The sequence below is a fragment of the Parus major genome, chromosome 1A (genome assembly GCF_001522545.3).
Source record: "Parus major isolate Abel chromosome 1A, Parus_major1.1, whole genome shotgun sequence".
Taxonomy (NCBI): Eukaryota; Metazoa; Chordata; class Aves; order Passeriformes; family Paridae; genus Parus; species Parus major.
In genome coordinates this window covers 1690431-1711122 of record NC_031773.1, presented here as the reverse complement: position 1 = coordinate 1711122, position 20692 = coordinate 1690431, and the positions used below count along the sequence as shown (strand labels likewise).

The 20692-nt window shown below is 42.7% G+C and overlaps 1 protein-coding gene across 4 annotated transcripts in view; it reads right to left on the bottom strand.

Moving 5' to 3' along the window:
* CHCHD3 (coiled-coil-helix-coiled-coil-helix domain containing 3) overlaps positions 1 to 20692 on the bottom strand; it is a 124205-nt gene that overhangs the window by 18556 nt on the left and 84957 nt on the right. For all 4 annotated transcript variants that reach the window (XM_015628579.3, XM_015628582.3, XM_015628581.3 and 1 more), the window contains one exon: positions 6022 to 6092. In XM_015628579.3, coding sequence (XP_015484065.1) covers positions 6022 to 6092 — 71 coding nt within the window. The remainder of the gene's footprint in view (positions 1 to 6021; positions 6093 to 20692) is intronic.

Here is a 20692-nt window from a genome sequence, read left to right as displayed (position 1 = left end):
GATCTGCTCCTGGATCTGCTCTGGCTGATTCCCAGCGCTCCAGAGCAGAACCACAACCAGATCCATCGAGGTGTGAGGGCAGAGCTTCACTCGCTGCTTTCAACTCTGTAAAATTCCTTTGTGTTCCTCTGTAAGCAAATGGAGAAAAGCAGCAGGGGCTGAACACGTTTCTCTTCCCAACACACCCACCCTGAACAGGAAAAGGATTTTCTGAACAGGGAAAGGACCTGCAGATCATGAAATCACAGAGTGGTTCAGCTTGGGAAAGATCATCAAGATCATCCAGTTCCAACTCCTCTCCCACAAGCAAATTTTCCCACACAATTATCCCACAATATCCTACAATAATTATCCTGTTCTACCTGTCCCCCCTCCCAGAAAATCTTTTATTTTACTTATCAATTCATATAAAATAAAACAAAAAGTCCTATTCCTGACTCAGGGCTTTACAAACATTAATTTTAAGATTGCTTTCTCCATTACAGAGAGTGAAGGATCTCACTGTGGGAGAAGCTGGGGATAGCCTGAGGGGAGATTTAATAAATGTACCCATGATTTCTAGAAAGGGGAAAAAAAAAAGATTATGCCAAACATGGAAAGAATTAACTTACCCTCTTTATTAATGTGCTATTTAAATTTTGAATAATGCATTTTAAAAGTTAATGTAACTCTCAAAAAACACTGTTAGAGCTTCAGTCCTGCTTCCTGACCAAACAAGCACATTTAAATTTCACATCAGAGCCCAGAGGTTTCAATGAAAACACATCCCCACGCAGAGATTCTCTGTGAAAGAGAAACACACAGATATTCCACCAGTTTGCATCCAGCTCCAAATGCACAATTCCTGTTTCACCCAGCCCTGCTGAGACCCCTCGCTCCTCTTGGGCTGCAGTGATCAAAGGAACGAGGTTCAGGATCTGTGTGAATGCAGGGAAACCCAAAGCTGTCATGTCTGTAGTGACAAGCACAGGGAAACACACTTAAAGTGGCTTTAGGGAATTCTGAGATTCCAAAGGATAACTGGGAAATGGGCAGTTAATCCAGAATAAGGATTCTCTTATTTGTTTAGAGGTGTAGAGAACTGAGACAGGAGAGCTGCTGCCCACACAAGTCCCCTCTTTAAACTGGAGCTGGTTGATGATTTTAAGGTCCTTGGGTGAAAGCACAATCCCTTTCACAAAGCAGAGAAAGTCCAGGAGATTTCCTGAGTGAGTTCTGCTCCTGCATCCCTCAGGTGAATCCAAGAGGAGCAAACCCTGACTGAAAAAACTGAGCAAAAAAAAAAGTGTTTATTCAAAAGGAACAGGGTTTGGGATGGGCAACAGGAGGCTGGAAAGATTTATTCAAGTCTCTTTACTGATGTCTCCTCCCACCTGAAGCAGAATCCAGACTGGATTCAAGCTAAGAGGGGGGACAGCATCAATTCCATGCTGGAAACTGCAATGACACTTGGCCTGTGCAGTGAAATGTGTTTGAGATCAGACACCTCTGCTTGAAGCACCTTTAGAAACTCTGCTGGTGTCAGCACAGCTGAGTGTGAAGAGGTGCTGGAGCAGAAAGAGAAATAAGATCTTTGGGTACCTCTGTTGCTAAGAAAAGCTGAGCTGGGTTATGGTGTTTAATTCTTTCATTCCCAGCATCACTGACAAACAGCTCACACCTCTCTAAGGATGTCAGGAGTAACTTGGGACCATCATCCCCCAGCAGAACACGTGACAAAAAAATCAAGGATACCACCAGGAACAGCATCATCAGAGCAAACAAGCCTGCAATGATTCTGTCCTGACAAAGCACCACCTATATTTGCTGTATTTGTAAGAGAAAACATTAATTCAGGAGCTTTCTGTGCAGAGCTCACTGCCCTTGGCTAAGCAAAAAAAGCTTAACTAAAGGCACAAAACCTGCAGGATTTTTTTGTAGCTTCCCTATTTTCTGTTATTGACAAAACACTGTGTGGTATTTCATAAATAACTGGTAATTTGTAGTTTTAAATTAGGTTTCAAAAGCAGCTGCTTTTAATTCAGGGCCAGGTTGGATGGGCTGGAGAAACTTGGCCTAGGGAAGGTGTCCCAAGGCAGGGGTGGAATGGGATGAGCTTTAAGGTCCCTTCCACCCAAACCAATTTGGGAATCAATGATGTTATTTAATGTACAATTGCTACAAACTGGAAGTCTGAGTCTGCACAAGGAGAAATAAAGCACAAATTCTTTGCCTGGCTGTCTGCAGCACAGATTTCCACCTTACTGAGGCATGTGAGTGCAGCACGATGGTGACTGAAGATATTTGCATTAAGGAACTATGGATATTCCTAATTTACAGGCAGTGCAAGAGCCCTTCAAAAGTCACCACATGTGCCCCAACATCAGAAGGGTGATGGGGAAATAAAGCCACACGTCCCTGGACTCGGTCCAAAGTCATCAATAAAAAGCTGATTTTCTCTCCACCCTGTTTTTTTTATCCCCTCAGTGTCCAGAGAATTGGCACCACTGCTTTGTGAGACAATTATATCTGAATATCCAAGTGCTGCTGTTATTAATTTACTGTGCTTTTATTATGCTCCTTCTCAGCTCACAACAGCATCAGGAAATACTGAGAATATTTCAAATATTCACAGCTGAACATCAAAGAGAACTTCATGGGGGAGGTGTCCATGGCAGGGGGTGGAACTGGATGATCCTTAAGGTCCTTTCCAGCCCAAACCACTCTGTGATTTCATGATGATATCAATGCCTTAAATTTAATTTCCAGTAAAAATTAATGACCCAGGTATTGTGGTAGAGAAATCCTAATTAAAGGAAGATATGATATTAAATTGTCATTTATTCCCATTCATTCTATGGGAATTGATGGAGAGAGTCACAGCCAAAAGATTCATAATGAAGGGATAAAGCCCCCTAAAATCTGTGATTCAGAATGAACACCCAAAACTTCCCAAAAAAAGGATGCAGAGGATCCTCTGGATTACAGCTGTCACTGTCCAAGCAAACTTTGGGGAATTAATTCCATTATTGGGGGAACCTCACCCCAAACTGATCAGACAATCCCCCAGGAGGATTTAGGGTTCCCATCAGCCTGGATGGATTGGAATGAAGTTTTTCCCCCAAAAAAAATCCCAGCAGCAAGAAGCAATTCCATGTTTTCCACGAGAGCAGAGGAGCAGGAGAGGAATGGCAGAATATTTAGGGAAAAGCACTAATGCACAGCTATGAATTCACCAGAAATCAAAACCCACCAAAGATAAAAAACATTTATTTTAGGCTGCCTTTACCCTCTCTGCTTCTTAAATGAATAATGAAGATGTCACTTAGCTCGAGACACCACAGGGGAATAAAATGTCACCACTGCAGCTGCTGAATTTCCCACCCCCAGCCCTCCAAATTAAGGGAAAAAACCCACAAAACAAAGGGAGAATTTGATTAGGAAAAGTTCAAATCCTTGCCCAGAGCCCGGTTCTTCCTGTAACGTTGCATTCTTCTCTTCTTGTGTAAACTCCTCATTATAACAGAGCCATCTTCATAATGGAATAATTGGGGTTATAATGTAACTGTGGGAAGATAATTCCAGCTTTAGGAGGGGCAGCATGGCCCTGTAATGTTGTTTTAATGTGATTTGGGGAGTGCAGGAACTGCCTGAACCTGCTCGTTTAGGATTTGATCAATGGGAATTAGGCTCGTAAAGAGATGAAGCATTTGATAATTCCCAATTTGATCAATGTGAATCAGGCCCTTTATAGAGATAAAACATTCCTCATGGACATTTGGAATATCAGGTTAATGCAGGCAACAACAGGAACTGCAGACACAAGACTTGCCAGGTCTCTGATCCAAACCCATGTGGGATATTTGTATTTTTCCCCTTTTAATGCTGTTTAATTATCCCTAAAGACTGATGAAGCCATGACTGATGTCATTTCAGGGATTAAATGGAGGAAGGAAAATCCAGGAAATATTTAATATGTAACAACACCGTCCACTTCTTGCTCTTGGAAATGTTGCAGCTTAAAAAGTGGAAGAAATTCAAGTTATATCACTAAAACTGGGTACCTAATTCTAGACATGCCTAAAATAAAGTCAGACTATTTGCTAATAACACCACAATTAGATCCATTAATCTTGCACTTGGAACCTGCAATCACAGGCAGCACATGGCTTTATGCATTAACAAAATTTAGCAGCTCAACCTTATTTAATTCTTCTTTTACAGCCAATTAAACAACTCTTTAAACACCACTGGAGCCTCTGTCCTCTCAATCCTCACGTGCAATTAAACTGCACATGAGAAGCGCCCATGACACTGAAAGAGCATCTTTGGGTCTCACTAAATCATTCCTCATTTATCCATCAAGTTCCATAAAAGAGGCAGTGATAAAATAACATCTCCTGCATTGAAACCTTCAATAAAAAAAGACACGGTGTTTAAAAGGATTTTATGTAAGGAAAAACCTTTACATTGTAAAGTAATATTGGTATTTCAGGCACTTCATCAAATCTGCCACAATTTATGTGCATATTTCTGGCACCTTTTTATTTCCTGGTTTGGTTTTTTTTGCCTTTTGTTTACTTGGAAGGCAATGGATCAATACTGGATCCACTGATTTAAAAATTCCAAATAATTTCTAGGAAATTTGGTTTCAAATTCAAAAGCAGCACAGTAATTGCAGTATTGCTATTACAGACCAGTCAAATGGATGATTTCAACTCACACCTTTAGTTTCTAGAAAATGAAGTGTTAGGAATGTGATTCCCTGTCCAAATCCTCCTCAGCAAATATTCCTTGATTTCTGCATCCTATAAAATGGTTCTCTTAAATTTCACTGATGCTCAGGAATGGCCCCTGCTCTATCACTCAGCTCCATTTGTGCACAAAAAGGAACCCAAAGTATTTGATTTACTCAGGAAATCTTTTCTGTTTCAGGAGGAAAAACCCAATCCCAAACCCATCTCCCACCTCTGCCCACTAAACCCACCCAGAGCTCTTCAGCAAAACTTCCAATCCCAACAAAACCTTCTTTTGGAATAATGCATGTGAAATGAGGCAATCATTTCATTTGGAAAGCTGAAAATATCCCACTGGAACAGGGGAAGGAGACACCCAGGTGGGAATTTTATCCCAGCCTTCCTGGATTTCCAGACATGATGGAAAACCCTCCAAATTATGTTTAAATCAGACTTTGATCAATGGTCATCCTGTCCCTCTTGTTTAAGGGACAGATTAATTTAGTGCTCAATATACTCTGCACCATTAAACACTACAAAATTTTTATATATACACCAGAGAACATTCAACCATTCATGCTGTTAGGAGATAAAATGAGTTTTTCTTAGACTTTAAAATTTTATTTGTATCATTATCAGCAGCTCAGAAAGGACTTTTCTCTTCCTGCTCATCAAAAATCAAAACAAAACACAAAGCAGAAGAAAATCCCTCCACAGATCTACAAAAATCGTGGCAGAATAATTCATTTTCTGCAGCATTTCTTGGTTAGAGGAGAGAATTGAGGCTGTAAAAAGTTCTGTGTCCTCACTAAAATGATAAATGGAACCTCGAGCCTGAGGGATGAGGGCAGCCCAAAGGGAAGGTCCAAGGCTAAGGGTCACTGTCATTTTGATCCATCAATTACCAGATCTTCACTTCACTTTCTTCAGGACTAATAAAAATTATTTAATTTGACCTTCACTGTTGAGGGCAAAGTGAAATTCCTCATTTAAATCCTCCCCGTGCTGCGATTGTGATGCAAAGCTGGAATCCCATTTTTGGTGCTCCATCAGAGAAAGGGAATCTATTTTTAGGATATTTCACACTTCTTATCAACTATAAATTAATGAATGGATACAAAGTGTGCATCCCATTTCTCTGCAGCTTTTGGTTCCTATACATTGGCCTCCAAATTCTCCCAAATTCCCTCCTTTAAGGAACCAGAGGGACTGATAGGATCTGTGAGGGGTGGAAAAGGGAATTATTGTGCATTTTAATGTGGCAAGAACTCATCCAGCTGCCAGGAAATAAACAGAAGGGACTCACTTGAACCGAGATGAGACTTCATCAGCAGCTTTTTGGTATTGCTCAGTGGTGACTTTGTAGAACTGGGCACTCTGGGAAACAAACAGAATAAATACAGATGTTGGTTAGTATTGGCTACAGGTATGCTAATATCCAGTCAATAAAGCTGATTTTGGATTTAAGTTGTTTCAAAACCCCCTCAAAACCTAACCACAAAATGACAAAGTTTCAGAAAGCATTCTTTTTTTGTTGTTTTTTTTAATATTTTTTTTGTAAGTGTGCCTTGATTCTGCAAAACAAATGATTCTTGGAGAAGAAACTCTAAAGGGACACGAGGCAAAAATCCCGTATTTAGCACAAGGTGTTCCTGGAGTCTTTGCAACTTCTTCATTAGTAATCAAAACCAAAATACTGATTCTTGATTTCTCTGCAGTGCCCTGTTTGTGTTCCTCACACTCATCTCCTCCCACCTCACAGGTGACACTCGAGCCAAGCTTCAAAGTCCCACAATAAATTAACGATGGCTCGACTTTCCCTTTTTGCTCTGTGCCTTGAGAACGCCTCTCTAAGGAGTTCCTGGAATATTCCAAACTCCCAGGTTGCTTCCATCAGTTGCTAATTTTAATTTTTAAAGCCTTCAGAACAGATTTTCATCTCCCCTAAACACAGGGATGGCTTTGACTCGGTTCTACAGAATCATTCATTTCCAAAGTACAGGTGAGAGATGCTCACCAAGCAACAGAAGATTTTTAGGTGTGAAAATGCTGTACTAGGGGAGCCTCAGCTTCAATTTGGGAAAATTCCTTCATGGAAAGGGTGGTGAGGCATTGGAGCAGCTGCAGGGGTGGAGTCCCCATCCCTGGAGCGATTTTAAGCAATGTGGAGGTGGCACTTGGGGACGTGGCTCAGTGGTGACCTTGGCAGTGCTGGGAATGGTTGGATTTGATAATCTTAAAGGTCTTTTCCAGCCTAAAGAACTCTGTGATCCTACAGCCTGAGATAAATGGCTGGAATGTTGTTTTGCTTCATGTCTCAATAATACAGAGGTGGCATTTTTCAGGAGGTTTTTATAGCCTTGACACAGCTGGACCTCTGCTGTAATAACCAAGGCACCTGGCTGCCCAGCTGGAGGGAGAAAGCAAAGTTTAAGCAGCTCAAAACTTCTCTGAAACCATTTTCCTCGGAATGCTGGTGCAAACAGGGCGTGGAGAGGCAAAAACGTTGTGCTGCCACTTGCAAGAACTCTGGTGTAGCTTTGAGTCATCGGCGTCCCAGGGAGTGATGTTAACATGGCAACAAAATCCTGACAAGCCCACGCTGTGTGATTACATCAAAACCAGCTGAATCCTCATTTTAACAACCTGGGACTTTATCCTGTGCTTTGGAGTTATTGATGCCTCAATATTGATTTGGCATCTTTCAAATATTTAACTTGTGTCAGGCTGAGGGAGAGCTGGGAGTGTTCATCCTGGAGAAGAGCTGGGAATGTTCATCCTGGAGAAGAGAAGGTTCTGGGAGAGCTCAGAGCCCCTAAAGGGGCTCCAGGAGAGCTGGAGAGGGACTGGGGACAAGGCCTGGAGGGACAGGACACAGGGAATGGCTCCCACTGCCAGAGGACAGGGATGGATGGGATCTGGGGAAGGAATTCCTGCCTGGGCTGGAATTCCCAGAGCAGCCCCTGGATCCCTGGAATGTCCAAGGCCAGGTTGGATGGGGCTGGGAATAACCTGGGACAGTGGGAGGTGTCCCTGCCCATGGCAGGGGTGGCACTGGATGTCCTTAAAGGTCCCTTCCCACCCAAACCATTCCATGATTCCATAACACACATGGATGCCACGATCCTGTCCATGGGAAGCACCATTCCAATTTTAATTTTGGGTAAAATAAAGCAGTTTAGCTCAAGACATTGATGTATGGAAAAGCAATATGACAAAAACATTTTTAGGGGGGGAAAAAAAATGGAAAATGCTTTAGGTGGAGAGATCACTCTTCCATAAAAGTCACAGATGACACAGGTCTGTGGTCACTGGGTGAGTAAACATATCCTGAGGAATATTTATCATTTTATGAGCAATGCAGGTCTCACTCCTGAAATTCCAAAAGAGGTAAGCACCAAGTACAAAAAAAATTGCAAAGAGAAACATTTTTCCCTCCCACTTAAAGATTTCATCTTCGGAGCTTCTTCCTTGAGAACGATAATCTTGAAACGTACCGAAATCAGTGAATAAAATGGCAGCTCCAGACAGGGGTAAAATTGTATTGCAGGGCTAATATTTTCTCCCAAATGAAAACAAATTGGGTGAGAGGCGCTGCAGACAAAGGTCAGGCCCGGCTCAGGAGGAGCAGAGAGCTCTGCTGTGGTCCCCACTGCCAGCCCCACACCTCATCGCTCACTCCCCGCTTCCCGCGCACGCCACCGGCGCTCGTTTATTTCTTCATAAATCATCCCTGAGCAAAGGGAAGTGAAATTCTCCTCACACCAGCGAAACTGGCATCCAGCAATGCCAGCTGCCCCATCCCAGCCAGGCCCAGGAGGATGGGGTGGGGTGGGATGGGATGGGATGGGATGGGATGGGATGGGATGGGATGGGATGGGATGGGATGAGCCCGTGATGGGCGGCAGGGCGAGCGTGGCCGGAGCAGGGCTGAGATGATGAATGGTTCTCCATCACCCCCTGTCCCCTCCCAGGCCAACATGGACTAGAATCTTATTTAGGCTGCCATTTATCTTTCTTTGGCCTGGTCAATAAAGATGAACACAACAGTTGTAAGGATCGATTGCAATTTTTTCTCATTTTCAAGCATGAAGGAGCATTTCTGACATAAAAACAATATTCAGGGTGTACTTGTTCTGCTTTTTAATTGCAGTTCAAGTGATCAACTGAGCTGCTCTGTATGCCCACAAGTTTTAATCCTACAAGCTATCAAGAAATCATTTGTTATCTTAGATGAAGTGTGCTGTTTGTTGGCTCAGGTCTGCTACTGAAATTCACTCAGATTCTCTTTTAGAGATAAACTCCCCGTAACCCAGAGATGAAGTTTCGTTTTCCAAGTCCTCCCTAATCCTCCAGATAAAACTGCAGTGGTCATTTCCCTAAAAACAGATAAAAAATGCTGCTGTAACATCATTTCCTCATCTCCAGATAAAGCAGACATTTATTATCCTCATCCCTGGAAGCATCCAAGGCCAGGCTGGACGGGGCTTGGAGCACCCTGGGATAGTGGGAGGTGTCCCTGCCATGGCAGGGGTGGCACTGGATAAGTTAAAAGTCCCCTTCAAACCCAAATCCAGCAGTTTTGGCCCAAAGATAATGAAGATACTGCAGTAAAATTGAGTAACAAGTGGTGCCTTTTCCAAAGCCACCCTCAAAGTGAACTGAGAGAAACAGGCTGAATGAGAAGTTAAAGAGAACTTCAATTTTAATTTTAAATCCATCCAATTTGCCCTGATATGTACACAGAGCCACAGAAAATATAAATAAGGGCAGAAGTCAGGAAGAGAAAAATGAGATCTGGCCACGGGTGAAAGTGTTTTCACCACATCTGCCACCGAATTAATTTTCCCTGAGAGAAAGTGGGAGCAGAAGCTTCTTAAAGCTGGAGGAATAAGGGGAGAATTATTTCTCTCAACAGCTCTGATTTCAAAGGTCTGTGTAAGAAAATAAATGCCTGGAGCCCCTCAGAAGGTCACTGTTTTGTCTGCATGGGGGAGCTCAAAGCACGAGTACACCTTTCACTCTGGGCTGAAAACCTTCAGATTTGCAAGCAGGGAAAGTTCTGAGAGCTCCTGTGTCATCCAAGCTGACAGAAGATTATCAAAAGAACCAGGAGAACTTGAGATCCCTCATTTAATTTCACCAGAGATACCTCACCTATATGCACGACTTTATTACAAATGTGGTGAAACTGTTTTTACTGCAGACAGACCACGACTGATTTTGGCATTGAATTCTTGCTTTTAAACCCTTAAAGCCCTGAAGAGATTCATTATGACAGTAACATTCATGAAATCTGTTTAATTTTTTTTTAATTAAATTTAATAGTTATGTAGTTAACAGTTGATTTGACAAAGGAAAAAAAAAAGACTTTTGACTTGCATACAAAAGAGATAAATCTGCCCTTTGCTTCAAGTTAGTGCTGGGAAAGACAAAAACGAGCCCAGCTTGACTCCAGCTCAGCTCAGCACCTGCTCCACCCACCAAAGGAACCAAGGGCTTGGGCTGTTTGGCACCTTTGAGAATCAGGGGAGAATTTTTAATTTAAAGACTTCTCTCTCCTTCTCATCCTCCCCCACGGAAAGACTCAAAGCATCGGCAGGCAAAGATTATCCTGTTCCCTGAATGGCAAATTGGGAAGTTTTCTGTGCCTCTTTTTAATCCATTTCTGCTGCAGTTAAGCTTCTTTTCTCCCCTAATTGTACTTGTGGCCATTTCATCTCAGGATCTTTAACGAAGCCATTTGTGGATAATAGGGAGCATTTTGTTTTAATCATCCTGTTGACACAGAGCCCGAGATCTGAACGGCCTTAAAAGAGATTTGCAAAGCCACGAGGAAATTGTTTCACTTATTTTAGTCCAGACTCAAGACTCACCAGGTTGCTCCAAGTCCCATCCTTGGACTTGGACATTCCAGGGATCCAGGGGCTGCTCTGGGAATTCCAGCCCAGGCAGGAATTCCTTCCCCAGATCCCATCCATCCCTGTCCTCTGGCAGTGGGAGCCATTCCCTGTGTCCTGTCCCTCCATCCCTTGTCCCACATCCCTCTCCTGGAGCTCCTTTAGGGACTCTGAGCATTCCCTGGAGCCTTCTCTTCTCCAGGAGAACATTCCCAGCTCTCCCAGCCTGGCTTCAGAGCAGAGGGGCTCCAGCTCTGGGGCCTCCTCTGGACTACAGAGAAAAAAGCAAGATTAGAAGAAATAAACTTTAAAAAATCCTGTCATGTTTCATCCTTGGAACTGCCACCAAGTGAGTGAGGAGAGAAGGAATTAGGGAAGAAAAGAGAATGAAAAAAAAAGAATAAAACCATCAGCTGTTCTGTGCCTCTACCGCAGTTCCAAATTACATTAAATTATAGATTTATAAATATGACCATTCCAATGGCATTTTCATTTGAATTTAAAGCCTCTATTTGTCCCTGAATTGATTTTAATAAGCTATGGAAAACCGAGCATTTAACATCAGACAGCTTCCCAAGTAACACTGCATCTTCATTCTGCCTCCAAATGATCTATGGATGAGGGAATTTCTTCTGAAATGTCAGCAGATCAAGCCTGTGCTTGAATTTTTAGATAAGTTATTCTTTATACAAGTTCTGACTGCTCTCATTTGATCCAGCTGCTCTAGTCAGTCAATTGGTGCAGTTTTTATTGCAGAGATGAAACTAAGGATGTCCAAATCCACATTCAGAGATCCTCTGTAACACTTAAGACTTCTACTCTTGATTTAAATCCCATTATGAGCTCCTTTTTAATGAGGGGACTGACTGTCCCTCACTGGCAGTTCTCTGGATCTGCCACAGGGCTGAAAATCAGCTTTTTATGAAATCTATCCAAATGGAGCATCTTTCCACAAAAAAATGGTCACTGCCCAAAGCAAACCAGTTTTCCATTCCTGAACTACAGTGCCTTTGGAGAAGGACCCAACAAATCCCTTCCACCACAATTCAGGAGAACTCAGGGATTAAAGATGAATGGACAGAGCAGGGGATGAGCTTTCACAGCAGAGGAGAACTGGTTTATGTGCAGTAAGTGGGAGAAGTGGTTACAAGCCAGGGAAAGAGAATTCAAACTGAAAGAAAAGCCCCACAGAAAAAAAAAATAAAATAAAAGAAACAAAGGAAGCAACCTGGGATCCTGGACTGAGCCTACAGAGGACACCCAGGTAAGGAAGCTGAGACTAAGGAAATTATCAGCATTTTGGTGGTGCTTGCCCAGAGCTCCCAAGTTCAAATTCAAGTGCAATTCCCTCTCTTCTGCCTTTAGAAAACTTCCTTTCTCCGCTGTGTCCTGGAAGAAGCTGGGTCAGGACCAGGCTGACCCTGGGACAGAAGAGATGCCTGAACTGTTACAGACTGCAGGGAGGATTTGGGACACCCCAAACCACCCAGTACCTGTTCCTGCAGAGAGATAAAACCCAAAAAGTTTCCAAAGGTGTTGAAAATGCCACAGACCCACCCAAACAAAAACCTGGAAGGTGTCCCTGCCATGGAATGAGATGAGGGTTATGGTCCCAAACCAATCCATGAAAACAAAGGAGCAACATGTGCTCTGCCTGGCAAACATCCTGCAGGAAGGAAATTCACTTCCCATCAGTGTTTGCTTGATTCCATGATGGGTGCTTGTCAAACATTGCAGTGATATTCAAAGATGTCAAAGATATTCAGAATGCAGCAAGCAGGGTAAAATATTTAACTCAGTTATCAGCAAAAAATGGGGGGAAAGAGAGCGATTTTTGACCTTTTCTTTTGAATTAAAACTCAGTTTTACAGGCATCACTAACTAATGCCTTTAACTGCAACTATTAATGGCTCTGAAGTTTCTCCCCAGCCATGCCTCACTTCACTTTTCTGCCCTGCTAGAACATCGATCTCTAATTTGTTAACACTCAGAGCTGCCAAAGAAAATGAAAACCTTTGTGAAAAGGACAAATCTATTCCAAGTTCTTACAGCTATTCAGCCAAGCAGCTAATCTGCATGTAATTGTAGTAGTGGTGTTAATACAAATGTGCTCAGGCTTAGAGATGCACCTGAAAATGCACAAGTGTATTTATGGCCCCTCCTGATGACAAGAAGCCTCATTTAAATCATTCCCACTTACAATTTCCCTTCTCAGCTCAGCCCTGTCACTATTCCATGGTTGGAATTATGTTTTCCCAATGGGGTTATTTCTCCATGCCCTAAAGGGGGCTTTGCCCCCCAAAATGAAGGTGGTATATCTTTGAGGGCATGGGAATGGGAATTGCTGCTGCCAGGGGTGATGCCCAAGAAATCTAAGTTGGGAATTTCCTTTTGTTGCAGATGGCAGCACAGGAATGAGGATTTTTAATTCCTGTTGTTGGTTGCTCTCATGGAATTAATTCTTAGATACTGGTCCAATGGGCCAGCTCAAAGCAAACCAGGGTCAGCACGAATCCCAAAATCCTGGAATGGTCTGGGATGGAAGGGACCTTCAAAATTATCCAGGTGCAATCCCCTGCCATGGGCAGGGACACCTCCTGCTAGCCCAGGTCACCCAGGGTCCCATCCAGGAATGGCTGTGACTCCCAGGGATATCCCAGTGTTTTATCCCAAGGTACAGAGCTGTCCATGCTGCATGTGGCATTTCCAAACACTCAGCCTAAATCTCCCATTCCATTCCTCCACCCCTCATGGATGACTCCCACAAAGTCCTGAGGTGTTGGAAAGTCAAAACAAAACAATTTGAGGTCATCCATGAAGGGGTTTTGTCAAAACTCCAGCAGAGACAGCGCTGAGTCCAGGGCAGCCCTTCCATGGTCTACAGCAGCCACGATTTTAAGATGAAATCTCAAAGTCAGAGAAAATCTGGGGAAATCCCTTTAACCACCACTCATTCTCAATTCTTTTTGGCCAGCTTTTGGAGGCAGAGACCCCATGAAAATGGACAAAAAAGTACTTCCCTATAAGGGTAGTTAAGGGACAGGGATTATAGGGGTTGTGGTATCTCCAGCCTTGGAGGTCCCCAAAAATCCCCCTCTGTCCATCTGCTCCAGGCAGGTGCTTGGACCTCCACAAGGCCCCTTGCAGTGGGAACAACTCCATAAATATGGAAACTCGGATCTGCTATCAGGGTGAAAATCTCTTTTGGCTTGTAGATGTGCAATGTGCTCTGCAGCTGGAGGTGAAATTCATCTTGTGGCAGCAGCCCAACAGAAAGAATCACAGATTAGCTCTGTCTTCTTTCAAATCAATGGGAAATAGCTGGGTTTAGCTCTGTTTATTAGATCTCCCCCATCACTGCTGCCTGAGATTGGCTGCCTCGGGCCATAATGAGTGCAAGATTTCCATTTTTTGAAAAGCACCAATAACGCTCACACGCCAGCCCGAAAGAGACCACAAATAAAGTTCCTGAAAGAAATTCTAAAATATTCTGTCTCTTTCAATCCAACAGTCCTGGCAACAGTGTCATGGCATGGGCTTGTTGCTGTTTCTCTCACTGCTTTAAAAAGTTTTGTTTGTGGTTTTTTTGAGCTGGCATTTGTGGGAATTTTCCTCAGGAACCAGTTTGATCAATCCTATCCAATTCTCATTTTGTGGAATTATGAGCTGAAGTATCCAAATAGGATGAGTTTGATATTCAAAACCATTTTAATATTTGCATTTGGCCAGAGCAATGAACTTCTTGGAATGTTGCTGCCACAAATAATCTGAATTTTGGTGTCACTGTGCAAACTTCATGATCTAAATGAAAACAGCCACAAGAAAAGGAAGAAAATCTGATACCAACTGACTGAGAACTGATGCTGTTACAACAAAAGCCAAACTGTAAAATTCTACATATCAATAACAGGTTTTGGTGATGGTGAAGAACTAAAAAACTTCAAAGATGGTTTCTGGCAGCTGCTTTGAACGCCAGGTGAGAGCAGTGAGGAGGTACCAGCACTGCTACAATGGAAATGCTGAGGATATAAAAAATCCCTGATGAAAAAAAACAATGTAGGTATTTGTTTGGATTTGCTGAATCCAAGAAAACTGCATTCAACACTCAGATTAGATGGTGACCTCTGCTCAAATTTAATTTAGTGAAGTAAGAAAGGCAACGAGCTCTGAGAATGTTTAAATCAAAGTAAATTTTGATGAAAAAGTGAGAATTTTTCAGTGCTCTTCCAAGAGTGGATCCCAGCAGAGTCACTGAGCTCAGGAACTGCCTCCTGAAGGAAAAGCAGCCACAGCTAAAGCAGGTGGGCTCTCCCTAAAAACCTGCTCAGACAAATTCCAGGGCCTAGGAAAATGAAAGCATGACCCAGTGGAATTATCAGCACCAAATAATCTGATCTGGAAGTTTAAAAAGTCACTGCATTGCTCTCAATAAGGCAAAACCCACAAAATTACTACAAGCTGGATGACACATGACACCAAATAATTCAAACACAGACTCCTACAAACCTTCCTAATTTGTATCTGTGATTTGTGACCTCTGAAGATGATTCCCACTCTTTCCTGAGCTCCTTTTTCCTGCATTCCTCATGGTTTCTGTTGATTCCCGTTCCCATCTCCCTCCCGCAGCGCATCGCTGAAGCCAGCGCTGTTATTCTGTATTTCTGCATTTGGGGGATGCTCTGTCCTACAGAGAGCTTTTTTCCCACTGTAACCTTTATTTTTCCTGCCATTCCAAGTGTTCCACTGTGCTGCACACCTTTCTGCCTTTCTTTCCATCTTTTCCCTCCTTGGCCTGAACAGACTTCCAGTTATTTTTGTGAATGCACTTTGTGTCACACACATTGACCCCCTACCACGGCCATTTCTCCTAGGAAAATCTGTGAATTCAACATTTCCCTGTGCAGGGTTAGAAAAGGTCTAGCCAATCCTTGCATCCATCCTGGAATTTGTCTTTTAGGATGGGATTCAACCCTGGAATGTCCAAGGCCAGGTTGAATGGGGCTTGGAGCACCCTGGGATGGTGGGAGGTGTCCCATCCGTGGAACTGGATGGGCTTTAAGGTCCCTCCCAACCCAAAGCACTCTGAGATTTCCAAAGACACCACAATTTAGACCCACAAACTCTCTTTTACAACTCTTGTGCTGTCCAGAAAACACCTCACAACTGAGAGAAGAACTCCACATTGTAGTTCTTCCAAAAAGCCACAAACACAACCACAATTCCCAAGTCTCCTTCACTCCTCACAGCAACAGGTCCAGCTGGATAAATTCCATCTCTGTTGATTCCCCAGCTGTCTGATAACACATGGAAATACTTGTGAGTTTGGATTTTTGTATTTTATTTTATAAAGTGTGACAGCATTGTGCGTGAACTTGGTATCATCGATATTTTTTCTTCTTTTTATCCCTCCAAAGTACAAAAGTGACTCTCAAAAGCTCCCACATCTTTGATCTGGGCAGCTACAAGAAAAACATCCCTTTTGCTGCTCTAAAAACCTGGAATTAGCTCATAGGAACAATGTTCTCAGGGACAGGGTGGGACTTTTGGGGCTGTCCTGTGCAGGGCCACACATTCCTGCTAGCAGGAATTGTATTTATGGCACCTGCACCCTGAAATTTCCCATTAATTCTATCTTCAAATTCTTAAAGCTGGCAAGAAGAGGAGTAAAACACTGCCAGTAAATTCAGTCACATAAAAAGAGGTTCACATGTCTGAAAACTTTTAATTGCATCAGCTACTGCAGTAAAAAGACATCAAATGTGCCCTCAGACACTGGCACTAAATCCTTGTTCTGTCAACCACTGGTAAAACTCCCACTTCAAAAATATGCCACATGCTGCATGCTACAAACACACACAGCACTTTACACTGATTTTCCAATATAAAAGCACGGGTCTTGTAAGGATTTTTCAGTTTTTCATGAAGTTCTTTCAATTTTACAAGTACCTGAAATAATCTCTTGTCAGTTCATGGCAACAATACAAAGAAAAAAATTCATTGATGTTTTCTGAATTTCAAAGGGTCATTTACTGCTTTTTAAAAAGCCTTTAAAAAAAACCAATTTCTGCACATTTTCTAACAAAAGGAAGCCCAGCCTCTACCATTATCCAATAACTCATCTCACCTATACACAGCATTATTTTGTTTTGCTCAGTTGAGATCCCACTGAAAAACTCCTGCCTGCTCAGCCACAAGAGATGCTCAAATCATCAGCGTTCTGCACATTATTTTAAACATATAATTAAAGAAAGTTTCCAAAAAATTCAGTGACAGGAGCAGCAGAAACTCTTCAGAAGGTAGGAGGCTCATGAAAGCTGTGTGAGACGTGCAGTGAATACAGTCTGGGCTGGATTTCTTTCACTGGGTGTGTTTGGCTGGCAAGGAACTTTGTGGAAGTGTAAAGTCAAAAAATATTGCACCTATCCAGTGGAATTAGAGGGACATGGGAGAAAAGATATCAACAGTTTTTCATTTAAACACAGCAAATTGAAATTGAAATTGAAATTGAAACACAGCTTCAGCTGCACTGAGTAAGGACAGACTGAGCTCCTGAGCTCTGGCACACAGGGAATGGCATTCCCTGAAAAAAGGCTCTGGTTTCACACTGGGGCTCTTCTTCTATTCCAAAACAACTTTGATTTTCTTCTTAAAGAATCACAGGATGGGTTGGGTGGGAAGGGACCTTAAAGAGCTTTTAATTCCACCCCTGCCATGGCAGGGACATTTCCCACTACCCCAGGGGGCTCCAAGCCCCAATGTCCAGCCTGGCCTTGGACATTCCAGGGATTTGGGGCTGCTCTGGGAATTCCAGCCCAGCCAGGAATTCCTTCCCCAGATCCCATCCATCCCTGTCCTCTGGCAGTGGAAGCCATTCCCTGTGTCCTGTCCCTCCAGGCCTTGTCCCCAGTCCCTCTCCAGCTCTCCTGGAGCCCCTGCAGGCCCTGGAATGTTCTGGAAGCTCTCCCTGGATCCTTCCCTTCTCCAGGAGAACATTCCCAGCTCTCCCAGCCTGGCTCCAGAGCAGAGGGGCTCCAGCCCTGGAGCAGCTCCGTGGATTCCTCTGGATTTGCTCCAGCAGCTCCAGGTCCTGCTGCTGTTGTCCCCAGAGCTGGGGCAGCTCTCAGGTGGGGTCTCACCTGAGTGGGGCAGAGGGACAGAATCCCCTCTTCCTCTTTCCAAAGCAATCCTGAGCTTCCAGAAAAGTATTTTTTTGGTGTGTTGTGTCCCCTCTTCCAGCTTAACCTGCTGAATGCAAAGCTCTCAAAACCGAAAACCAGCAGGAGAAGGAAATGAGAAAAAGAGGGAAAATCTTCATGTTATTGTTGTAATCCCAAAAAGCCACACACACATCCAGCCCCTAACACTGCTGCAAACACCACAAAGTAGGGTTTGCTGAAAACTGATGCATGAGGCATTTCAGTATAACCCAGAACAGTCCCTAATGTTCAGTTGTGGGTATTTTTTGTTGTTTTCACTGCACTGCACAGCAAATCCACGTGAAACAGGAGCTGCCCGGTATGAAAAACAACAATTCCCCATCTTAAAAGCTGGAATCTGATCCAAAAAAGGGAAGCAGGATGTGCACATGTCAGACAAGGAGTGCCAGAAATGAGTAAATAGTCATTCAAAATCACACCCTCACAAGTTGCTGAGTAAAATGGTGACAGGAAAAGATTTTAACTCATTTTAACTCATGTCTCTGGATAATGAATTGTGTGCTGCCTGCTTGTACAGAATTTATCAGAGAATTCACTCAATATCTGGATGATTCCACTGCTCTTCTCTTGCCTGCTCAAAGTGAGGCAGCAAAAAGGTGAATTTCCCAAGGGATGAAACAGAAGCAGCTCCAGTGAGGCCCTGGCAGAGACTTCCCAGCAGTTGTGGCTGCCCCTGGATCCCTGGAAGTGCCCAAGGCCAGGCTGGATGGGGCTTGGAGCAGCCTGGGATAGTGGAAAATGTCCCTGGGGTTGGAACTGGATGAGCTTTAAGGTCTTTTCCTACCCAAACCTTTCTGATTCCATGATTCCCTGAACTCCTGGAATCCATAGGAAGCTTGGCATGAACAGATATCAGAGCTGGCATGGAACAAAAATTATCTACAGTGATTTTAAAAACACATATGGTATCAAACAGCAGAAAATATTCTGCATTATTGTCTCAGTCTGAGAAACAGGGAATATCTTCTTTGGGCTTTAAGTTGATAAATATATAGACAATTTTTGTTGCAGGAAAAAAAAATCTCTGAACTGGATTAAAGTGGTTCCAAGATATGAAAAACAATCTTACCTTATTAAGGTAAGACATTTAAAACAATCATAATTCTCTTCTGAGAAGCAGACAAATGTTTGAACTCCTCTGCTATGGTTCATTTGGATTTGCTTCCTAATTACCACAGCTCTGCTTTGCTGTTTCCCTGTGCATAAATTTCCTGAGTGATTATGGCCTGCAAAGGGTTAAACTCTGACATGGGGTGGAGGGAAATAAAGATTTTTAAATGGCAGGAGAGCATCTCATATTTCATACCTAGCTGGTGTCAGACACAGAACCCACAAAGAGGGTGGAAAAAGTTAAATCAGAATAAAAAAAATGAGAAGAAGCTTCCACCATGCAAGGATTAGTGTAAAAATGACACATTATTTTTCCAGCAGTATCTCACAAATATGGAAACTTGATGCCATCTAAACTCTCCTGAAGGAAGTGGGGGTCAGAGATTTTAAAGGAAATTTGCAGTGCCCAAGACCAACTGGTTTTGCCCTTTAAAGCAAAAATTTGGCTGCAAAGAAGTTGTCACAAGGCTTGTCACCAAGCCCTTTACTCTGATTTTCTCTCTACTCTCCTATTTTCTCCCATTTTCTTCCTAAAACTCCCTTTGATCATCTCTAATGACAGTTCCTTCTCTCAGTTTGAAATTTATTGTTTTATTTTTGAAGGAGTTTCACAGAACACAGAAAAATACAAAATTTTGTCTCTCTGTAGTAAATTCTAAAGGCAGAAGAAAAACCTTTACTTAAACTCACATTCCTGTGAAATGTTTTTTTTACTTTAACTTTCATTAATTCATTAATTTAATTAATGAATTAATTAAATTCACACTCCTGTGACCAAGCCTGGCCAAAGCTGGGATTTGTACCATGAATAATGACAGAAAGAGCTGGTGCAGCTCTCTTCTCTCTGAACTGGGGGCACATCCCAGGATTTTGGCTCAGCTTTCAGACTCTCCCTGATTTTAAAGATGTTGCCACTGGACACAATCACTCCTGGGCAGGAATTCACCTCCTGCACATGGAAAGCACAAGAAAATGAGGTGAGAAAATGATAAACTCAGAGCAGGACGTGGTGCAGAGCCCGGATCTCCTCAGGCATTTTAAGACCTGCATCCTTCACACAAAACTTTCCCCAAATCCAGCATCCTCTGTGCTTACATTACAGAAATAAAAATTAATTTACTTTTTTTTCCCTGTAACACAATGGTGAACCCCCAAAACTCAGATGGAAAAAGCTGGGTCTAAATCCCAGCTTAATTGTTCATAAACCTAAATCAACTTCCCAAAAATCCATCGCTGCCAGATGTCAGTGGTCCATCTCCAGCTCCTCTGGCTGCACAGATCCCTCTCTCCCACTGAAGGCCAAATTATTAATAAATTGTTTTTCAACTTAGATTGGATTGATCATTTATTTTCAAAATCCCTTTTCCCATCATTTACTCATTACCCGCCTCCTCTTGATGTAAGAGGACATTTATTGCCTTCTGCATTTATTGTGCTGGCAAACAGAAACGTTCAGCAGCATTTCCTGGGGATTCTCTAATTTATCCATCAGTTATGGGACTGCACTATTTTTAGGGGCAGGAAAAATTAAAGTATCACTCAGAGTGACAGCAGTGAAAATGAAGGCAGCGAGTTTTCCTGTATTAAAGGAAGAGTATTCCTATGAATCCATGATTTCAGCCATGGGGTTTGCAAGATTATTAACAATAAAGAAACAAAGGAACAATTTCTCATAAACATTAGTGCATTCTAATGAGAATAATTGCTAATGATTAGGCAAAAAGGGATTGTTTTCCTCTAATCATAAAAT